The sequence below is a fragment of the Pelmatolapia mariae genome, linkage group LG7 (genome assembly GCF_036321145.2).
Source record: "Pelmatolapia mariae isolate MD_Pm_ZW linkage group LG7, Pm_UMD_F_2, whole genome shotgun sequence".
Taxonomy (NCBI): Eukaryota; Metazoa; Chordata; class Actinopteri; order Cichliformes; family Cichlidae; genus Pelmatolapia; species Pelmatolapia mariae.
Window position 1 is genome coordinate 34,316,212 of NC_086233.1, and position 23,544 is coordinate 34,339,755.

At 37.9% G+C, this 23,544-nt stretch overlaps 2 protein-coding genes across 2 annotated transcripts in view; both read right to left on the minus strand.

Moving 5' to 3' along the window:
* Positions 1-5,651, minus strand: part of si:ch211-196i2.1 (collagen alpha-1(I) chain) — a 109,189-nt gene extending 103,538 nt beyond the window's left edge. Inside the window, exon 1 of the mRNA XM_065471484.1 lies at positions 5,379-5,651. Within this exon, the coding sequence (XP_065327556.1) occupies positions 5,379-5,502 (124 nt within the window). The 5' untranslated portion in view covers positions 5,503-5,651. The remainder of the gene's footprint in view (positions 1-5,378) is intronic.
* A 1,418-nt stretch (positions 5,652-7,069) lies between these two features.
* The window catches only part of cacna1bb (calcium channel, voltage-dependent, N type, alpha 1B subunit, b), a 226,641-nt gene continuing 210,166 nt past the window's right edge, over positions 7,070-23,544 (minus strand). Inside the window, exons 43-49 of the mRNA XM_063478885.1 lie at positions 21,962-22,131; positions 21,185-21,314; positions 20,988-21,098; positions 18,102-18,140; positions 15,497-15,761; positions 13,461-13,684; positions 7,070-12,039 (exon numbers count right to left, since the gene is read on the minus strand). Of these exons, the coding sequence (XP_063334955.1) occupies positions 11,473-12,039; positions 13,461-13,684; positions 15,497-15,761; positions 18,102-18,140; positions 20,988-21,098; positions 21,185-21,314; positions 21,962-22,131 (1,506 nt within the window). The 3' untranslated portion in view covers positions 7,070-11,472. The remainder of the gene's footprint in view (positions 12,040-13,460; positions 13,685-15,496; positions 15,762-18,101; positions 18,141-20,987; positions 21,099-21,184; positions 21,315-21,961; positions 22,132-23,544) is intronic.

Sequence of the window (23,544 nt, forward strand, 5' to 3'; positions counted from 1 at the left end):
CTCAGTGACAATGATTCTATAGTAGAGGGGAAAAAATGTAAAAACATGCACAACGACAGTGCTACACTATCAACATAATGTGTATGCTGATATTTCCTTCTCCACAGTTTATCAGAGTGAAAAAAATGGTTTTTTCATGAAACATATGTTTTTAAGAAGCCACAGTTTGGAATTTAAATTTCTAAACTAATTTTTATTAACTTGTGATTTAAATTAAATCTAAATGGAAAATGCAAAGACACTTTATTCATTATGATAATAAATAAATGAACAGTAAATACATACAAAATAAATCACAAAGTCACTACAAACAGTAGGAGTGTATTCAGTTTAGTTTATACATATATATATATATATATATATATATATATATATATATATATATATATATATATATATATATATATATATACACACATATACATACATATACTTTGTAGTGCAGTGCATGAATGTTATTGTCTCAAATCAAAAATAAAATGGAAACTAACCATGGTTTGTGCACCAGGTGGTGCATTTTGAGAAAATGTAACCTACAACTTGTTGAGTCTCTGTAAACATCAGCAGAAGGATTAGCATGCTAAATTTAATGGGGATAAACACTAAACAATGCCACAGGACAAGCAAAATCAACTCCCGATGAAAGTCTGTCACAGGGGTATTTTTTTTCTCCTGCAGGCTGCAAAATGATTGATGCTCCTTTTTCTGCTAGGTGGCAAGAAGTAGACCATTAAAGGTAAAATGTGTAGCGACACAATTTCATATTCAGCTTTCTGATCTTTATGAGTGTAGCATCCAGGTACTACAAGGTTACTTTACTGTCAGTTCTGCATTACTTACATGACATACGCAGATTTAAAAAGGTGTTTCCCCCCAATTGAAATTAGAATGAATAAAAAAATACGAATACAGATATGAAAAAATGAGGTATCACGGTATAAATATGAATTATACAAGATATATCAAAGCCTACATACAATTATAATTTATTATATTCTTCTTTATTATTACTCTTTCTACATTACGGTAGAAGTGAGGTCAGATAACAGCAAAACAGCAGCTGTAAATTCCTTTATGAACAGTGTAAATGTTAATGTGAAGTGAAATGTTAAAACCCGTGAATGTCAGGTCAGTTAGTGAGCACATTTTTTTGTTTGTTTTCATATTTTTTTTAACAGAAATTAAACCTCTTCATGTTCATGATTCATATCATAGCTGGTTGGCTTGGTTCAAGGCCTAAAAATGTTAACAAGAAATCTTAAAGGCGCAAAATGAATAGAAAATTCACTTTCAAAACCAGAGGCCTTAAAAAAGTGTGCAGTCAATCTTGAGTTCTAAAGAAGTTTGTTGGAAAATAGTTGTTGGTTCCCTCGCTCTATGAACTCAGTTAACATTTTCTTGATGACTGTATGGGATTAATCACCAATTTCACTTTGACTGAATAAAACCTGAAGATCATTTTGTAAACTACTGTCACCAGTCAATAAGCATGCAGTGTTATTGGTCTCACAGTGAAATCTCCCTCTTCACAATCTGTGTCACCACACACAAATGGTGAAAAAGCTCAACCTGAAGCTTGATTACAAGACTTTTCCATCCATCAACATGGGTACATCCATCTTTTATACTCTCCATGGTGTAAAGACATTCATGTACTCAAAATAGCAATTGAGCAGGTGTAAGGATGGACTATATGAAATCTAAAAATTTTTTTTTTCCATTTTCAGTATTTCTATATAGAAACGCGGTGTGCATTCATTGAACCAAAAGTAAAAGAAACATTCAACAAATTTCTAGTGACATATTTTCTGCCCATACGCTACCAGAGAAATCATCACATCTGCAGTCATTTCATTGCAATTTCATGGTGAGGTCATTTTGCCAATATCTTCCGCTGTATTTCAAAGCGCAGCACGGAAAGATATCCTTACGCTATATCCTTAGAGTGCTCTCAGGGCAAAAAGTTTTTGAAGTTGTTAAATCTGAACCACATTTAGGTTATCTATAGTATATATGATTGAAAACTTTTTAAAAAAAAAAAAGCTTACAACTTTGCTCCACTGACACAGAAGGTCAAGATGGTTAGTCAGCAAATTCAACTTCTGAGGAAAGTGGATGAGTGATGGTGAGATGTATGGAGACACTCAGACACATGGGCATCTCAAAACTTTTCCCAGCAGCTGTTCTGCATACTATGTTCCAGTGATACCTATCTCACAGGGTCAGAGGTTACACTAGCTATTCAAGACATGTTGGAGTATCACAGCTGGATATGGATGACTGAAAGTCATAACTGAATGGATTGGGAATGACAGAAATGCTTACATTCAAGCAGTCATAGAGCTACGAGTAGGATGCAGGGAAGTGCATCAAGGAGACAAATCGTTCCACGCTAAATTTGGAACAAATGGACCCAACCCAAACCATGAAAAGCAGCTTTGGTTCAAAAGTATACAAAAGTAAAGTTGTCCAAAGTATGGTGCATAAAATGCACCCAGTCCTGTCAGTCCTAATGAAATCTTGTTGCTTTATAATACCAAACACCCAACTGTAGAATTTAGATCTCCTGCTAATATCTTAGTAGATATTTTCCTTTATTCTCTAAACTCAGTGAAAATTCTTATCCTACACATGTGGCGGCTTCATAAGCACTGATTACAGTTTTTTTCCTTCTCCACCAGTCTGACAGGTGCAGACTCAGCACTTAAAGACAATGCCGTGCCTTCAAAGCCCAAACACAGCGCCAGTGACAATGAGAACAGATAAAACAAATGTCTAAAATGTGAAAAAGGAATGCTCCACTCACAGTACAGGTGATTTATGGCAGTCATAAGGGGTACAGATATAAAGATGAATGACTGCTGACCTCTTTCTTCTTTTCTTTCCCTCAAACTGCAACTAATAAAGCAAGCCAACTTCTTTGAGCAAGGAGCCAGGATTGAAACGGAACACTGGGAATAAGCTGGTTAATGTTTCTTCAAACATTGTAACTATTTCTTTTTTAAATCAGTGCTTTTGAAAGGTTTAGTTGGTTATTTTACTCAGGTAGGGTCCCTGAGTAAAATAAAAAAGCGTCCCTTTTACACAGTTAGTGTCAGTGTCAGACAGAATTTCTTTGGAATAAAATTCATGGCATGTAACTAATTCTTACATAACAAAGGTTCATAACTAATAAACCAATAAGTGAAGGTGCAGATGGTCAGTTTTGGGTATCGTGCGTGTCTTTTTGATGTTTTTGCAGAGATCTAATGGCAAATTTAGCAAAGCTTAATAAAACCACTTAATGACACCACTTTGTTTTCGTTAACTGCAAATTGGTTTGGCTCAAACTTTCTGTTCTATTCTTGTGGTACGCCCCGTCTCATTGTCAAGTCTTGAGTCATTGTATCAGCAGAGTTCAGAAATTCCCAAATGATCTCAGTTACATTTGGAGCCTGGCAAGCTTTAAGTAAAGAAACCCAAAAATAACAGAGGAAATACAGTATACTGTATTTCCTTAGTGTGTTCAGTGACGTCTGCCATGGACAAAGCTTTTACACTACATCTACAGTAATTCTATGAAAATACTCCATGAAAATATTAAACAGTTCTCAGATGTTTCTGTTTGGGTCTCCTGTGTGGCTCTAATACAGATGAACGCAATGAAAAAATGTAATAAAACTCAAATGGGAGAGTAAACACAGTGTGATGGAGAGGTACTCCAGTCATGACATAATCATGTGACTGGAAGAAGTCCAATCTAAGATTCATTTCCACAGCTCTGGGGTGGATTAAAGGGCTCAAAAACACAATGTAATCCTGCAGCACATACAACACTGTCACTGCATCAACAAAGAAGCTCCAGACAAGTGAAAGCTCTGATGAGACAACAGGGCTGGCTCTGGAAAGTGATGCTTTGATTAACTAAGACTGTTTGGCACCTTAAACACATTCCATGTGATTTAATAAACTGTGGTGACTTCTGGTTTCAGTTTCCACATGTATTCAATACAAACTAAAGGCATTGTTTTGTGAATGATGTCTCCGGCAACTCTTCTTTTCATCTATATTATCTAAAAATTTGTGATTCTGCTTTGTCTAATTCAGAGATAAAAGCATTTTTGTCTTAGATTTTGTCTTGTCTCAGATAAATTGATAATAAATCTAATTAAAGATGAGCGCAGCAATGGCACTCTGGCAGCAAGAATCTATATTTAAAAGGCCTTTTTTCTGGTTGCAAAATCAGTGCAACTTTTAAAATTAGGAATACGAGAGACTTCGTATTTGTGGTTTAAGGGCTTCCAATTTGTTGATGTGAAATAGTTATCAGCAGGTTTTAATTTGAATAACAAATGTGCTCTAAAAAGCTTTTTAATTAGTATTTTCTTCTTGTGAAGCTGTCAGAATCTTTAAAATAAGCCATAAAAATAAGTGGTCTGTGCTCAAAAAATAAATAAAGAAATAATAGTCACAGCCTGATTAGTTCATTGTGGTCTGACTATTCACAGCATGCAAAAACAAAATTATTCCCTCAGTCTACAAACGCTTTAAGTTTGCTCTCACGCCAAAAAGCGATTAGAGGAAAAGCATCAGAGCTGGAGCGACTGCAGTTGTTGAGTGTCGGAGGAGCTGCTGATGAGAAGTGAAATATTTTTATCTGGATCCAAATTGCTCTGAAAAAATGATGTCATGCTGTCTAGCTGACTAATAGTTCATCCTGCTGTTGTCCTGCTGGGTTATAAGCGCCTTTAAGGGGGATGCATCAGCAAATGTGGCATAAAAAAGGAAAATAACACTTTTGCAGTAAAGGGTGAAGAATACAGAAAGGCACATTTCCTGGATTTCCAAGAAAACTACAATGATTTTATATTTTATGGCACATAACAGATGACTTTGTTTAATATGGCAGAACTGAGGAGAGAAATGCATTTTATGGGACTTAAAGTGTTGAAAACTGTGCTAATTTCATTCTAAATGTCACCGATGCCATGTTGCAGGCAGATTGGGACTTTAAAGCAAAGCTGGGTGGAGGGGTGCAAATGTGAAGAATGTAGCTATAAAACTTCTTTAGGTAACCCAATTGCTCTCAGACGTGGAGCGCTGAGCCAGTGCAGGTGTGCTGAGGAAGACAGTGGAAACTATGAAGTGAAGCCAAAGAAAGAGTTTCTGATAGGCTAAATTCAAAGTTTTGCTGTTAATCATCTTAAAAAAATGAGGTGTGGGGCATGAACATATTTTGTCTTAATAATTGTGACATGCCAGAAATGACTGAGAACCACAGACCTAACCCATCTCCTTGTAAACGTTTCCACTGCTGCAAGAGTAACCCTGATCTTATCAGTGAGGTTATATTTATTTCAAAAGCAGAGAGGCTCCACAGGTGTTTGCACCATTCTTACCTGTTTGCAGCATCCCGGAACCGGACTCTCCCCCGAAGTCGACCGATGCGTCGTCAGGTGAGGCGTTGCTCGTCGTGAGAAGCCCGAGAACGCAAACTGTCCATTTTAACAACCAGAGCAACATCTTCCCGGTGTGGCCGCCTTTATTCTTCAGAAATGAAACATATGCAAACTAGAAAAGTACTGAAAGTCTGAACTGATCCAGTTAAAGAGCAGTCAAAGTGGGGAACATTGCTGAATCGCACTTTTTCTATAATTCTGCAGTTTTAATAGGAGCGGAGTGCAGAGTAACTAACTCTTCATCCTCTTCACCTCTCCTCATCCTCCTTCTCAGCCAGCAGCAGCTTCTCTCCTCCTGCAGCTGTATCACATCACTGCAGAGCCAAACGAGCAAAGAGAAGCCCCGCCCCCTCTCCTGTTGACCAATTAAATTCCTGCAGGGCCTCCGCCCATTTTTGTTTTCGAGCCTGTCTTCAACTTACTCTTAATTTGTTTGTTTTGAAAAATTGACTCGTTTCCCTCTCTCCACCTCCCAAGAGATGGTTACAACTTTTGTAATTCCACTCCAAACATACAACATTGTGAGGTGCAAACACAGGCTACAGTACAAAGCTCACAATCCAGGAACCAAAAAAGGAAGCAGTACAGGTAAAAGGGTAAAGGTAGGAAGAACGCCTACTTGGTAAAGTAGGAGATTGGCTGGACGTGGGTTAAGGAGATTAAACTCTCGTCAAATGTGCAGATTCCAAAGCTACTTGAGACCAATATGGGTTTCTTAAAAACTATGAAATTTTAATAAAATATATCCTCCAACATGGCAAGTGCAGTGTAGCAGTGTTTTTTATATCAAGTAACTGAAACGTTTGAATAAGAGGCGGGGATGGAGGACTCAAAAACACACTTGATTTCTGACAAGTAGACAGGAAGTCAAGTCTCAGATGACACCTGACCTCTGGTCCACTTGTTTTGCTTTAAATTTTGCTTACTGCCTTTTTTATCTACTGCTTCCATGTCTCTCACCATCATAACTACTTGTTTTGGTTTAGAACAAGTCTTTCACAACCTTAACACCTACGTTAATCTTCTAGGTCCTTGTGTTTTTTCTGTACCTCATCATAGACTCTATATAAAAGAGAGATGTAATGCCTCACACCTGTATCCTTTTTTATAGCCAGCATGAAGCAACTCATGTGCTTATAAAAAGACTTCTGGTTATATGGAAGACTTTGGGTGAATGGAATTTGGCTTTCTTGCTCGTTACCTTCATGATGACTTTATCATCATACTGAATACATGATGTTTATTTATAAATGATGGTTCCTTTAACAGAAAGATACATATAACATGTTATGCATGTAACAGCTTGTCAATCACCCAATATGTTTGTGATGTCTGGTTCAAACAACAGCTGAGTACATCTGTACTTATGTGCTTGGCATCCTAACCTCCAGATATCAGGTAGCACAGCACCAGTGTTAGTGTGTTTAAAACTTGAGAAGCCGGGATTTGTTAATATTCCTATGTAATTAATGTCTACTGAATGCTTACCTTCCTTTTCCTTGTAAAAACCACCGAAGGTCTCAAGCTAACAAAAAAAATGTTAGCTCTAATAAAATGGTAAATAATACCAAACTCAATCAAGAGACATTTCAAGGAACTCTTCAGACACCGACATTTCATAATCATACCTCTTTATTCAATGACTTATATTCATACAAAATCTATAGGTAGAGTCCAAATGACTGCAGGAGAGACAGTCAAGTAACAGATCAGGCAGCGAAGGATCAGCCACTCCAGAACCTCTAATCTGCTTCCACTTTGGTGGTTCTGTGAGAAAATGTTATTCAAGCTTGTTTTCTTTTTTTTCTTTACCTGAAACCGATACATCGTTTGTTTAGATAATCAGAAAATACAACCAAGGAACGAATTGTACAAATCATGGACATAATGAAGCCAAACAATACTTCTATTATTATTATCTTTGTTTCTTTTTTTTAGCACATGCACATTTTCTTTTGAGAACATGCAAAGAGGACATGTCCAGAGGGGGGTGGGAGGGGAGCTTTAGAAAACTGGAAGGGGAAAACTTGGCACCCTGGTTACGTAGGGCTCACTGGAGGTTTGAAAATAAGGTCTTTGACATAAACACAAATCTCTGCCCCAATATAGCAACTTGCAATGAGACAACAAGCAATCTATTGTTGCCCCGATGAAGAACAGAGTCACACCTTTATGGTCTAAAATCCCGTGAGATCCATCAAATAGATTGCAATCTATTGGTTGCACAATTAAGAGAAAAAAATTAAAACTGTATTTGGATAAAATCAGACCGGGTTAGAATATTTGCAAATAATTTGCATGTTTATAAACTTGCCAGAACAAAATAGGCACAGAGGTTTTGTACTATAATAAAAGCGAGAGGTTTTTGAGATATCAGATAACAAGGACTATAATCATCACCTCCATGGTTGGTATAAGAAACAAATTCTTGCCTATTTTCAAAGCTTTACAACCTAATGTATAGCAGTGTACATTTAAGCAGCAGGCTGTCATTAAAGAGAACTCTTTCAGCTATGTACTTTAAAGGATAGGGCTGGCCATGTTCTGCATTATTCCTATTTAGAAGCCAGTAAAAGAACTAAACAAAGAGTGGATTTAAGTATTCTCTGTGTATTCAAAACTGCTGCAAGGAAACAATTTAAAATTCATTAGTGAACCACACGCTTGCACTGGGTGACACTTTCCTTCACTACAATGGAACATAAACACCAGTTCAAGTCCCACAAGCACTATCTTACTATCCAATAATTTTAATACTCGAATTTGTGACAAAATAACAGTTTTCAGTGACTTTTCTTAGGATATTTATGAATGTGTAGATTCTGTAGGTAAGGACCAATATTTTTGATACTGTAAGTTAACTGGATTATATAGTATGGTTTATATATTACATATTCCTTTATTGACCTCTCATGTTTAAACGCGCTTAAGTTGCATGTAGATAAATCAAAATAAAGCACTGGCCCTACATCTTAAGTTAGATTTTAACCTTTGCTAGATGTGACTCAGAATAAAATATAGGATTCATTTAACAAGAACAAAATTTAGGAAAAAGAAAAATAATTCATGTGTTTTTTGGGATCAGTTTATGTGGTTTAGTTGAGGCTCTAATTGAACATTAAAAAACCCTTTCGTTATTAGCATCACCAGCAAACTAAGACATGTAAGCTAGCCTGTTAGAAATGCTTGTACTGGACCTCATGTTGGTTTTCACTGCTGCAATTCATATCGAAATACAAAATACACCAGGCCTTGTGTAGAGTTGTAGTACCAGTTTCATTAATCCCACAAAATTTTGGCTGAAATTCAGTTTTCATTTAATTTACACTTCACAATCCTATTGTCAGCTAGCAGATCAAGCTACTCATGAGCATTTTGGCTAACCATACGATACAGAAAATAATATCTCTGACATCTAGTATTTTTAACACTTTTAAAGGACTGATTGAAGAAATTTTAATGCCTTAATTTTAGATAATTTTAATAAGTGACCATGCTCTAAAAATGAACAGTTAAAGAGAGATTGGTGCCCTAATGTAGCAAAAGTGATACTGGAAGATAAATTGGCATTTTTAGTCCACAGAGGTAAAAGAATGGCATCAGTTAGAGATGTCTGCAATCATAACCCAGTGTGCTTAAACAATGAAGCAGCATCACATAACCAGAATTACCAGATTGCTGCATTTTATTAGTAAAAAAACCCCCAACAAAAAACCCAGATTCTTTTAATATTAATATTCTGCATTTTATATATTCTTTAATATATTCTTACATTATTTATATATGTTTTAATATTCAAAAAAAGTTATAGTGAAATATAAAAATGAGATGACAGAACAGAAAATGTCAGGCTGGTTATCCTTTTCATCAGAAAGCTCCAAAGTCACTGCAACTGAGATTTTTCAATATTAGTTTTCAAGAAGGTTTTAAGATTACATTTTAGCTCATTTTATATGCACTTTTTAACTTTCTAAAGATCAATATAGAGCTGGAAATGTTTGCCAACAAATTACTAGCACCAACCCAACTAGTTTTTAAGTTGAAAAACATTTCTAAAGTCTACAGTAACTAAGTTTAAAAAAATAATTGAAAAAAATACTCTACAAACACAAAATGTAAGATATGAAATTTATAAAATTATATTTTGTTATCTATTCAGAAAGGTTGCCATTGCTAGGTGTATAAATGGGCTTCAGGCTAATAAAGCACAGAAAGAACTGAGTTTTGGTTTGAAATTTGTTGACTGTAAGGAAAATAGAGTATTGCAAGCCTTATTCTGTGAGGAGTTATACCCTGCCCAGTTGGAAGAGGTAAAGATTCAGAGGAGTTGGTACAGGTCTGGTTCAGGTCTCACTGTTGAGTGACATAAAACCACTTCATTAACAATCTGAAGAATCTGGCTCTCCCAGCAAGTTTAAAAACCACTACAATTATTTAAAAATACAACTTGACCCAAGTCTGGAAAGAGAAGAACACAGTTTTATATTTTGGGTGGTTCTATCTGAGTAGGCGTCATGCAGTCAACTTGCCAACCTCAAAAATGCCCTGTGAATTCACTTATATCCGCTTGGATACCATACGTGCCTTTAGTGTGTGTTGTCAGTTAACTGTACATCATATAATACATTTACAATTTACAGCTCTTCACACATGAATGTAAAATTTGGTCACAGTCACACTAAAGCCTGAATCTGGAGTTTCCAGAGGGTAAAGCTACAGGGCGGATGAAGTGTCGTCTTGTTGCATAGCCCTACTTTAAGTCAACAGTCAGCAGCAACAACACAACTCTTTATTGTACCTATAAATACGCACACAGGTACCCTCACGCAATACTTTGTCTGAGGAAAGATTAGAAGATAGGAAACCCGTGAAATTTGGGCAAATATGGCCAAGAAGGGATTTGCTTGAGGAGGCAGATTTGTCTGGATTTGAGATTCCTGTTCAGAAAATCATAAAAAAATGGCACTTTTCCCCTCATTCAGAGAATGTTTTCTACCAAATGTCTGGCAGTATATCTGAAAGAGAAAGGCAAATGCTTACCACACACCCTCAGGCAAAAGTACAGACACTATTTTTGACAACCCTGGCATGCACTACACTTTGGATCTCTAATTTTAATCTTCCTACCAAAAGATTCATCACAAAAGAAATGTTTTGTTTTGTTTTTGATTTTTTGCTTTCAGCCCAGATTCAAACACAAGTTTTGTTCTGACCACGTTTTTTTTGTTTTTGCTTTTGCTTCTTTTTTTTTTAGCTACACCCAACCTCCACTGACCCAAAGTCAGACTCCATTTTAATACATTGTGGTAAAAGAGGCACTTAGTAGTTAGCCACTTAATGTCAAAAACGAGTTGTTCTAGTCCCTATGTGCTCTCACAAAATTACATCTGGGAGATTTTACAAAAGTGGGATCCTAAAAACTCAACTCTAGTCTTATCTTATCTTAAGTCATTGTATGACTTTTGTGTTTACTGGGTGTTATGGCAGAATTTTAAGACATACATTAAAAACAAAAAGCTTTCCTAATCTGCTCTGGTAAAGATGTGCTGCAACATTATAAAGAAACAAACCAGGAGAAAGCAAGAGAGAGAAATTTGGTAACAAAATAAGACATACAGCAATAAAAAGTGTGGTGTGGGCAGTCATATCAATGTCGGGGATGAGCATCAGTCTAAAACACAAACAACAGGGAGATTTTGGCTTTTGTCTTCTTCTCCACTGAATATACTGGCCAAGGCAAAATACTCGAGGGCCTCCACATGTGCGCTAATTCCAGTGCAAGTAAAGGGGTTAGAAAAAGTCAGTGTTTTTTTCTTGAAAGTGGTTGATATATTAAAAAGACAGTAACACTAAAAAGCTGTAATTATTTCTGATCCCCTCTCAGAGCGCTTTCCACTGACTTTCCCTCATCATGTTTTCTTCTGTATCAGTCGCCTGGCCTCCTGTTGTACCAGCTCCTGACCTGAGCGCTGAGCAGCACTCATGAGCTGTCCCATTCTAGCTAACAGCAGGCTTTCTAAAATTTTCTGCCACGTTAGCACCAGTCATCCTCCTCCCTCTCCCTGAGACTTCCTGCTCCTCTATTCCCAGGCCCAGACGAAGAGTTGACCCCAAGAGTGAAGTGGTACCCGTTAGGCATGACCACTGCTCGGCCCTGTGTGGTGGGTGCTGTGACGGGTGTAGCAGCAGTTGGGTGAGATGCGGAGGCTGTAGAGGAGGCAGCAGTTCTGGCAGAGCGGCCTCCTCCTTGGCTGCTTACAGCATCCTGGAAGTCCTCCTCATCAAGGAGAGCCTTCTGAGACGAGTCCTGCTGCTGCCGGTTTAAATTAGGGTCAGACCCAATTCGAGTAATTGGTATTGGGGACTCCTCGTGGGCTCCGAGTAAGCGATCGTGCTCTGAAAGACCACGGCTGAAGCGAGTCTGGTGCCCTGTTGTAGCCATGATGGCACTGGATGGGAGATTGGAGGAGTTGGCAGTCTTGTAGGCCACAGCGGGACGAGGGGTGAGGGGCGTCTGGGGGAGCTGCCTGCGACCACGACCCGGTGTGCTTGAACCAGATGGAAGTGTCCCGTGGCCAGATTTAACCACACTGCTGCCATGCTGAGAAAGGAAAGACTGAATGATTTAGTTGCACAACAGCGACTTTGAAGGATTAATCCATTTTTTTTAGCTTTAATGTTTGTTATTTGTTCACCTGTCCATACTTCCTGTAAAGACATCCCTTCTTTATGTTATCTAAACGCACAATACGCCACATGGGCACAAATATACAGACCAATGTTACTATGAGAAGGCAGCAGTTTTGTTGCTGTAGTCGCAGACACTTTTAAAAGGGAGGTCCAAACTGAAACCATTACTTAGGACTGAGTTGCATAAAAGCATAAAAGCCTTTTAAGAAAAAAAAAACCCACCAGAAGTGTTTCTGGGGACACAGTAATGAGATGGACCAGATGGGGAAGTGACAAAAACCAAAACAATTTTTGCAGCCTTTTTTTTTTTTCTGTTTCCGTTGTGTTTTGTGTGCTTTTGCAGCATTTTTCTGTTTGCTGGTGTTTTCTTAAGTTGCAGTCCATGTGACCTTTCAGTGCCACCATATTAAACCCTAGTGGGGTTGTCCCTTTGAAGGTGGTCCTTAGAGTCACTGACCTATTCTGTCATCATATGAGTCACATGAACCAAGGAATTGGTCATTATGGTCACATGAGCCAAGGTGTGAATTCTTTGAGGCACTACTACTGCAATCAATTGAGTTATTAAGGTCATGTGGACCAAGGTGTAATTGGGGGCTGAAATGCCTGTAATGTGATCTCAGGACCACCATAAAGGTGAAAAACTTTTTTAAAACTGAAGCCTCTCAGAGGAAAGGTGAAACATCTTCATGAACCTAAAAAGAATTACAACTGCCTTCTACTCAACGGTTTAGGACTTCCTTTGGGATGGTGCACAACCTGATGAATGCTGGCTAAAAAAATAAAAAAAAAGTATGAACATGCTCCCAAACTCATTCCTCGGATGACATGGACTTGGATACTGTGGACAGCTTAACTGAATACTGCTGAAAAGTGCCTGGTTATAGTTGGAAACACACCTTTCATGATCAGAGAGTTGTTGTCTGCTCTCTGTAAATTTACCATGGTGAAACACAGAGCACAGAGGACTTCCATGGAGAGATCTATAAATATCTGCCATTCTGGAGAAGATCTGAACATGCCTGAGAGGATGAACTTTAATGGGAGATTGCCCAAATGGAAATCAGGTTTTGATGGAACTTACTGATCATTCCTCGTACAGCGTGATCACTCAAATAATTTCTTTTGAAAAACTTAAACATCAAATTATTAAACAAATCTAGAGGCTGTCATTGTTGATTAAGTTCAAAATTGCAATTTAAATGGGTGTTGATGCAAATGTGGATGTAGATTAACTAAGCTGTAAGTCAGGCCACTGTTTGAATACTTACAGCCTGCATAGCAAGCAAGCTGTTAATCACTAAGCCACATACAGTTTGGCAGGTAACTCACCTGTCTGAGGAAACCAGAGTCCTGTCCCTCTCCTGGAGACGTGGATCGACTGGGACCAGCTGACTTGGTGTGGCTCTGCTCCCTGCTGCCGTAACGCTCACAGGAATAGTAGCGCTGCTTCTCTCCTGCTGAGGAGTGGTGCCTCCTCTCATGGGGCCGACTGCGGTCCCGTTCCCTTGCTCGCTCTCTGGACAGTCCTTCAGCTGAGGGGTCGGTAAATGAATCTGGAGGATGGTACCATCAAAATTGTATATAAATAAAGTTGTGTGATTATTATATTATCCTACTGGATAACAGTATCTCGGGGTCTTGTTCACAAATGAGGGGACAGTTAAAAAGACGAGATTGAAAGATGGATTGGTGAAACTTGCCAATATGTTGTGGTGAAGAGAGAGATGAGCATAAAAATGACCCTGTTGAGTTACTATTCAATCTACATTCCTACCCCCACCTATGGTCATGAGCTCTGGATAGAATGAATGAGGACTGAAAGACTGAAACTGTGGATACAAGCAGCAGAAATGAGTTTCCTGCAAAGGGTAAGAAGCTCGGACATTCGAGCAGCCCACTATTCCACACTGAAATTTGGGATTTTCTAGGGTTTACAAAGAATGGTCCAAAAAAAGAGAGCAGCAGTTGTGATTTTCTTTTTTGGTTTGTTTTAATCAATGAAAGAAAAAGAAAAAGTCAACCTTTCACATTAATGTACAATTCTATTTGTAAGGTTTTGGAACAGAGCATTCACAGGAGACCTTTATGAAGTGCTAAGGTACAGACAGGAAAAGAAATCCCCAGCAAAATTCGTCTAATCATATGGAAAGACTGACATGAGAAACTCCTGACTGAAGCTCTGCAGAAAACCCTTCACCTACATAACCCGATCATGGAACTTTAATCCTATGAAGAATTTCAGCACACAATGCCTGAAAGGAAAAGTTTGGCTTGATATCTGTTTCTCTATTGAAGTGATGCCAAGTTCTGGTATTAAAATGGTCTCCTTGTAGATTAAAAGCTAACTAATTAATCAATCATTCAACACTTTTAAATAGTCAGTATATTTACTGAACATTAGTGTTGTAGGTAAGTTTTATAGGATGTGCCAAAGGATCTAAAGTTATCCAAGAAAGAGGACAATTTAATACATAAAAACAGTAAAAAAAAATATTCTTTGTGCAAAACCTAACTAAGGAAGTGTGATGCAGCTAAAAATGTATGTCTAGATATCAGTCAGCCAGTAGCTGGCAGAGGAAAAATCAGGGGATCTTAGATATCATAAACATCTGCGATAAATGTCTTTGTAATCCATCTAACAGCAGACATCCATCTTCTTACCAAAATGTTTCGTGTTCTGTAATCCATCACAAACTGCAAAAAAATAGTTTTTTTTTTTTTAAATGTTCATAATTAAGAAACCAGTGGTTGCAAATTCTGACCTTTTGTTCAGTTTACTGCTGTTGTATATGGGTACTTCTCATTGTTTCACAAAATGAACGTGTTTTTAGTAGAGACTGGTTGGTTCTTGCTGTTAAATACCTGATTGAGATATTGAACTATAAAAGTTTTCTTTATGTTTTGACATCACAACAGAAATATTTTATTTCTGTTGGCTGAGGATAAACGCAGATTTTGTCACCCAAAACAGGTCGCAGCAGACAGCTGCCCCCCCAAAGCCTGGTTCTGCCATAGAGATTTCTTCCTGTGAAAAGGGATTTTTTTCCTTCTCACTGTCTCCAAGTACTTGCTCACAGGGCATTGGCTAATTGTTGGAGTTTTCTCTGTATTATTGTATTGTCCCAACCTTACAATACAAAGGGCTTTGAGGACACTGATGTTGTGATTTGGATCTATATAAAATTTAATTGAAATGCTCTATAAGAGGAATTTCAGTTCAATAAAAGTACAACTGTGGCTATAGAATTATGTTTACTGAATTGAATGATGGGTCTAGACATTTTTAAAGAGTTTTCTTTTGTTATTATGTGCTGTACATTATAAATCAAAATATCTTTACTAATCATATAATAAGAATGCCTCACCAACGGTGCTGGATGGCTGCACTGATGCAGCTCTATCCAGAGACTTCTGCTTCTTGTCTTTGTCCTTATCCCTGCGTCTATGGCAGCGGTGATGGTGGTGATGGTGGTGGGCTCTGTCTTGGCCCTGGACCTGGCCCATCCCTGCAGAGGACTGAGCCTGACTGGGGCGTTCCAGATCATAGTCCTTCAGCCCGACGTCCTGGTAATTGTGCTGTGGTGTCAGCGAGGATGCTGAGCGTTTTATAGGACTGAGGTCCACAATCGGCTGAGAAGGGAAGACAGATGTGGGGAAGTGTTATGAGACTAGAGAGCGTGAAGCTGGAAGTAGTTGTTTTTACCCAAATCAATTTTACTGAATCACCAAAATATGCACAACACACAATGAGACAGCCTTTTGTTTAAAGACTGACATTCGATCCCATCTACTCAAAGCACAGATGTTAAAAAAACTAACAAGAAGGAACAAAAATCTGTCACACAACTTGAAGCTACTGGACTTCACTAGCAACTCTGTTAGTGAACAAAGAAAAGGTGGGGGTGGTGACACTGGCTTTTGTGGCATTTTATTCTTTTCCAAAGAGGGTACATCTAACTTTACAAAGAATGTAAATAATGAGTCAATTACTACAAGGTTAGCCTCAAATTAAGGTTGTGGCAGCTTGGGCTGTCAAAATATCAAGTTACTCTGTATTATTGTGGCTAGAGAAATTTATGATCAGGATTATATCTGGGAAAAAGTGATTTTGTTTGTACAGCTTGACTTTTGCATTGTGTTTTGTCTCTTTTGGTAAATGAATTACGTTAGAAATGCCTGTATAGAGGAGATGAGAAAGTCAATAACTGTAACTAGCTAATTACAGTGTCTTATGCTTATGCTGTTGTTTATTATCCACTGTTTTTAAATATCACAATTCTTCTACATTGTGAATACCCAGTGCCCAAGTGACAACTTATTGTATTGGTTTTTAGCCATCAGGCCTAAAATTTAGTTGCTTGTTGCTTTGCTTTACTCACCATTGAAAACATAAGACATTCCAACCAACAGCTATATCTTAATCTAATTACTCACATCCATGTGAAGATGATCCAGACACTCATATTTTGCCAAAATATGGCCATGTACACCCAAAGATATGTTTACCTGTGCTACATTCAACCAATTCTGCAGCAGAAACATGCTGGAAACACAGTACTGATGTATCAGTAGTTGTGATTAACTTTACAGAGACATTAGTATTATAAGTATTTATGTCTGTGTCTGCCTGATTAAAATACTTTTCCTTTTTGCTCTGTTTTGGGTCTACCGTACCAGCGCCTGAGAAAATAGGCTCATTAGCTGCTTAGTGATCCATTCTTTTTTTACCAGACAGCCTATAATATATAGTGTTTAAAGCAGAATTATATAGAGGTGTGTTGCTTTAAATTTGCACAGTCATCCTTTATTTTCCCCGAAGGAATAAGTACTTTGAATAAATGCCTGGAGGACAGTGACACTCACCCCAACAAAGTCTTACCTTACTGACCAGTACAGCTACCAGGTAACTTGTGTGATAGGAAGCTGGAACAGCAGCTGAGTTACAACCCCACCTGCTGGTTACTGTGTAGATTTCATTTAATTATTTTAGCCAATCAAAAACATTGTCTTTAATCATACTGTAAGCCCACTAAATAACAGATAAACGGCTGGTGGAGTTTTTTTTCTTCTTTCATTTGTTCTTTATTTTTTTGTACATTGGTTGCTGCTTTCACAGACAGGAATAGGTTGGACGTGCTATTCTTTTTGTTCCTACCTCACAGTCTAGCCTGTAGCAACAGTCACACAACAATATCACAACACTGCCAACAAAATAAAATCTAAATCATATTACCAAGTCAGTTTATCTAGTCCACAGTCTTAAAATCTTACTTCTTATATTAGTGGTATAATCTCTTAATTCTTCCTGTCTCTATTCACACCACTGGAAGAAACAGTGATGTGATAGAAACGTTTTCTATCTTTTAATAGAGAACATGCCTTCAATTAAGAGGCTATGAAAGATTGGATTTTGTCTGGAAAAATAAGATTTTAAGACCAAACATGACAACAAATGACAGATAAAGTTGGAGAAGGTTTTAAAAAGAAAACCTTTTAGATAGCAGAAAAGCAGCAGTACCGTCTCAACCTTGTGTTTCTTTTTTAAAGATCACACTAACTCACAAGCAAAAACTACACACTAGATAACAACACTTACATACATACACCCATTTTTACCAAAGTGTAGTACTGTACTGCTGTAACTAATGACTGAAAAGCAGGACAGAGTGCTTGACATACCTCAGTTAAACATACAAATGCTTTTTCTGGGTATGTTTAACGGCTAATACTGTTTTTTTTTTAAAAAAAAATGTGTTTACTGTGTCTATCAACAGTCTAATGGGATGAGCAGTTATTAAACTGTGAGGTCGGGGTCATTTTATCAATGATGGTGGGGAGGGTGTGAACTCCTGTGATGAGAGGAGCACATGGAGGTAAACAGACATGAGAAAAGAAGAAAAAAAAGAGGGTGTGGACAAGAGGAGGAGAGAGGAGAAGAAAGAGAGGTGTGGCACAACAGGTGGTACATACTGCCAGGTGGGTCCCAGGGGCGTGGCGAGGGTGGCTCCGCTATCAGACAGCACACACAAGAGGAGGTGGGCAAAACATTAGCAGTGAGCATCGAAATCAGGAGAAAGGGAAGACAGAAAAGGAGAGCAGAATCTGAAGAAGGATGAGTCAGTTGATATTCTGCATTATATTTCTGTCAATGAAAAGACCAAAACCAACAATGTGTTCATCCTGCTTGTCAATGCACACATGTGTCATCATTACCAGACAGAGACATCGACTGTATGGAAACTACCACAAAATGTGGTTTTTAGTCATTTTAATACTTAATGGCTGTCTGTATGTGGACAGGAGGAAACAGTCATGTGATAGAAAGTCTTTCAAACTTTTAATACTGAAAAAGTAAAAGGTTAGATTTTGTCTGGAAAAACAACAAATGGCAGATATGTGTCATTTGTATAAAGGCACAAACTTTACAGGTGTATAGCTGATATCAGGCATAGCACTAGTTTTATACAAGCCATGGAGACCAGATCAGCTATATCAGCTGATCTCAATGCCAACACACTTTTTCTTTCCTTCTTCACATTTAAATGGCAAATCTCACATAAGGTGTGTCATTCTGAGCTTTAACCTTATAAATGCTCATCTGAGAGCCACTTCCCCAGTTTCGCCTGCGTTTATTGACTTAATCAATTCCACGTCTGTTGTCATTGATACCCACTTTGTTTTGTATAGGGGCCTCACTGCAGCTCTCTCTCCCTCTGGCTGCAATATCATGCCATGCCATCAAGTCGATATTATTGCAGATGGAATAACAATCTTCTTTTTGATCAAAGCGATCCGGACTCCTGACTGAAATGAAGGCTGAGTTCAAAGATGGATGTGGTAGGAACTCGCTGAATACTTTGGTCTGAACATAAGCATGGTGATGGGTGCTGCAGCTGGTGTGAATCATGTCCTGAATTTAAAATTAACTTTGCCCATATGTGTGGTGGCTCACAGTAGCGTATGGTGTTCAGGTGGGAGAAGAGGATCTAACAGGAGGGAGGTGCACAAAACCAGACTTAGGGGTGATGAGAACAATGTCTTAGAACATGTTCTGCTCAATCTGTTGCCAGTCTTATGATTTTTTTGCAATAAGAATAAGGTGTAGTCGATGTGTTCAAATGCTTTTAAAAGACAATTAAGCAGAAAAGTGCACGCAATTGTCTCTTTATCATGTGTTCACATTGTTCTGCTTTGTGACTTCCAAGAGAAGCTGCTTCTTCTGTGATGTTGCCTCCTTGGAGTATTTTTATTTACCACAAACTCATGTATATTTCACTTCACTAAGCCCTATTGCAATCGGCACCTCTGTATGTACACCAGTTACATTTGACATTTTTTTGTGTCTTTAAAAACATTAAACGAGCATCAAAAATGTGTATTGATATCCTGCTAAAAATACGACATTTGCACTATTTACTCATACTTGATTCATCTTCGCTCTAAAAACAAGTATTAGAAAAAGTGTAAAATATTAATCCATGAACTTGCACATTGTTGGGTTTGATCCTTTGCAAACATTTCTTAACAGAAATGAAAAACAGAGTAACTCCAGCCTGGTCCGTTAAAATAGAGAGAGCGTGAGAGATCAAAATGCAACATAAACATAAGGAAAGCACATGTTACGTGTTGTGGAAGAGAGCAGAACGACAGAAACAGACACACAAACGCAGACAGGCAAACGGCAAGGCTAAACTGACAAGATCTGACAGGTGGAAAAATCCAGAAACACAGAAATGATGGACAGAAAATTTATCTTAACATGACATCCATATGCAGCAGCCACGAGCAGCTACTGTAACTCACAAAAGTGAAATAATTAATAATGGTTGCTAAAAAAAGTGCATGTCATAAAAATGAACAAATTAGTGCAGTCACGCAAAACTCAGACGTTCTTGTAGGTGAGCGTGATTACAGTAAATATCATAAAGAAAATTATAGGACTTTAAAATTTAAACTAGACCAGTCAGCATCAAGCTGGTTTCCTTGACAACAAGCCAGTTTGATTTTTATGCCAGCTTTTTCAATCTGTATTGCAAAAGCAAAAAAACAAAAACTGAAGGAGATATAAACTTAAAGTTAAACATCTTAGGTAATGTGCTTAGCTGTTTCCATTCAGACATTTACAAAAGAAAAGCATTACTGTCATGTATGTGCATTATGTGAGCTTTTAATATCCGAGACTTCATATCTGAGGTTTATCTATCACTTTTCTGTAAAAGAGATTTCAAGCTTGTCATGCTGTAAGAACTCTCAGTGCTGTATCTCATCTGGTTATTGCCTTGGTGATATCATTGCCTTTTCTACATCAGTACAAATTAACAAAACCTTCTATCGCATCAAAGGTAGAGTAAATTGTTGTTTCTACATTAGTTAATGGATTTGGTAACGAGCGAGCAATGATTAAAGTACAGAAACCAAAAAATTAGACGGAGTATTTTATAGTTCCAAATATTTTTGTCCCTGCCAGGTGTGATAGCTCCTCTCAGTTAGTGTGAAGCCGCTTCCTGTTAACTGTCTAATTTCCTCTATCTGCATATTTATTGTATCTTTTATTCTTTACACATCTCCATGCTGAATTTTCTCCTCGGTAAAATATCTGAAATTCTCAGGCGAGGTCAACAGGCTGAATTGATGCGGACTGACAGAGAGCCACTGCTCCCGGCTGCATTCTCTAACCAGTAGCCCTTCAGCAGCCCATCAGCCTTTTTCAGTCTATTTTATCTAAAAAAAAAAAAATCCTAAAGTTGCACAATTTCTGGACTAAAACAAGAATCTAGAAAACAAAAAAGTATTGTAAGATTCTTCCTGTGAGTAGTAAAACAAGATGCATGACCTCATGAGCACCAGAGAGCTTACGTAGTATTCAGCATTTAGTCGGGGAAGAGAGGCTGCTCTGCAGTGACCTTCCAGGCTGGGATATGCCTCTGCATCTGAAGTGTTCTCCACCTGCTTCAGTTCAACCTGTTCCTAAAGAAAATAAAACACAGGCATAAGTGCATATACTTAGAGTGTATGTTATATAATAAACATTTTAATGACTGTGATTTTTTTACCTGAGGTCTTGTTAAATTTTGCACATCCTCCGACTGGCCTCTCTGCAGCTTTCTTCGACTTTTGGGCCTCTGTGAAGCCTGAGAAACATCTCCAGACTGGGAATGTTTTATGGCAGTCCTCTGGTTGAGTCTGTACAAGAAGCAAAGACTCTGACTGTGACATCGGATGCTGTCAGTGGTGCAGTGTCAAGGAGGTTTTACTTCAGGTCTGTAGTTTAATTTCAGTCATTCTGAGTCTGCTGGATTCAGATGAACTCATTGATTTCAGTTTGATTTCCTCAAATAAAACTGTAAACAATTCAAACCCTGTTAGATTATAATGGCCAGGGGTGTGGTTGAATATGAACAGGAAAAAAAAATCAAAATAACTCAATCTGGCTGCCGTTGTATCTGGTTTGCCTGCAAATGTTTCACAGATCAACAGTTTATGGCTTTTTCTGAGCATCTGTAATTTGTGCAACGTGCATCGTGTGGAGAACCTCGAACAATCTGAGTCAGCTGTCTAATGAGGGAGTAATTCTTTGAAGAAGATAGAAGAGACCCTTTGTTAAACATGACCACTTAATCTAGTCAAGAGCTTCAAATACAGACCTGTGGATTTATGCAGCTGATTTGAATAAAAGCCCTGCTACTGTGTGACGAAATATGGTATGGTATACTCTGACTTCTGTTATTTCGTCTGGTGTTTTCATATGTATAGTGTCTTTCAGCACCACAATGCTGATGACTCCCAGCTTGTCATTCCTTCATTTGGAATGACATAGAAAAGTCACTTACATTGTGTCCTTGTTAATCAAGGTGTTGGTGGTGGTGGTGGTAGCTGTCGAGGCCTCTGGTTTCTTTTCAGGCTCAGGTGAGAGGACTTGTTTGGGCCTGGAGAACGGTGGTTCTATTTCCTGTATGTGAGTGAATGGCAGTACAGGACGGAACAAGGACCCCAATTTACTCTGGAGAAAGAAGGATAGCAGAGAGTTGAAAAAACATCAGTGGAGAAAATATTAAAGCTAGTATAATTATATTTAAATCTAGTTATTAACACATCTAACACGTACAAAGATTAATGCTATAGACTATTTTTTTTTTCATCTTAATTTTGAGCCAACCATCATTTCTTAACAGGGCATGTATTGAAACACATGCAAAAAATCATGCAAATATTTAAGGCAAAAACAGAATTTGTATAGTTTTATCAAGGTTGAAAGTCAGTATTTGGTACAACCATCTTTATTCTTTAACACAGCTTGAACTCTCTTAGGCAAGCTTTCTTCAACTAGTCTTCAGAAATAGTTCTCCAGGCTTCTTGAAAGACACTGAAAGCTCTTATTTGGATGTTGGCAGATGATCCCACACTGCTTCAATACTGTTGAGGTCTGGGCTCCTTTGAGGCCAATTCATGACTGATAGTGTTTCATTGTGTGTTTTTCTATCCAGGTATGCTTTTACTGCACTGGCATTGTGTTTGGGATCATTATCCTGCTGAAAAATGAAGCCACTCCCAATCAAGTGCTTTCCAGATGTTAATGCATGATGGATCAAAATCTGATGGTACTTTTCTGGTTTCATCAGATTTGACCACACCCCATATACCACTGGCTTAAATGCAATGAAACTGAGCAATGACAGAGCCTTTAATGTGTTTTACAGATGGCTGTAGACACTGTTGTCCTCCAATTGTCCGGTTTCCAGTGCAGTGTAAGTGTTTTGCTAATAGTTCTTTTGGAACTGTTTTATATTGGGCATTTAGTGGGAAATGGGATCGAATTATGTGTTTTTTATGTGTTTTTGTTACCAATTGCTAGTAACAAAGTGCCTATAGATACAACTAAAAACATAAAGAAGAAGGGGTGGCTCAAGACTTTTACACAGCAACGTAAATGCAACTAAACAAAACCAAAATCTGTAAAACCAAAAGAATAGGTGGTGGAGTTCTCATCATTAAAGATGACACTTTCAAACAACCTGATTTAAAAAAAAATCCTTTTTCTGAATTCGAATAGCAGCAGCTTTGTTTCTATGTTTTGTTTCCTTTCCTTTTACTTGAATCTTTTAATTTGTCAAATATCAAAAATCAATGTGTTAAGAAATACTCTGAAGACAAGTCTAAAAAGGACCAAAAGAAGGAAGGGATTCAAGAGGCAAGGATACCAAAGAAAGGCGAGCTTTAATTTTAACATGAATAAACAGGAAGGAACAAAAAAAACCCAGAAACAGCCTGAAGCAAACAAACACAAGTGAAGGTTGGCAAACAAAAGCATGGGAAGTGACTAAGGCTGGATGATCAGGAAAAACTACACAAAAATAATATAACCTCACAATGACTTAGAATAAAACTGGAAAGAAACAAAGGAGATGAACACACA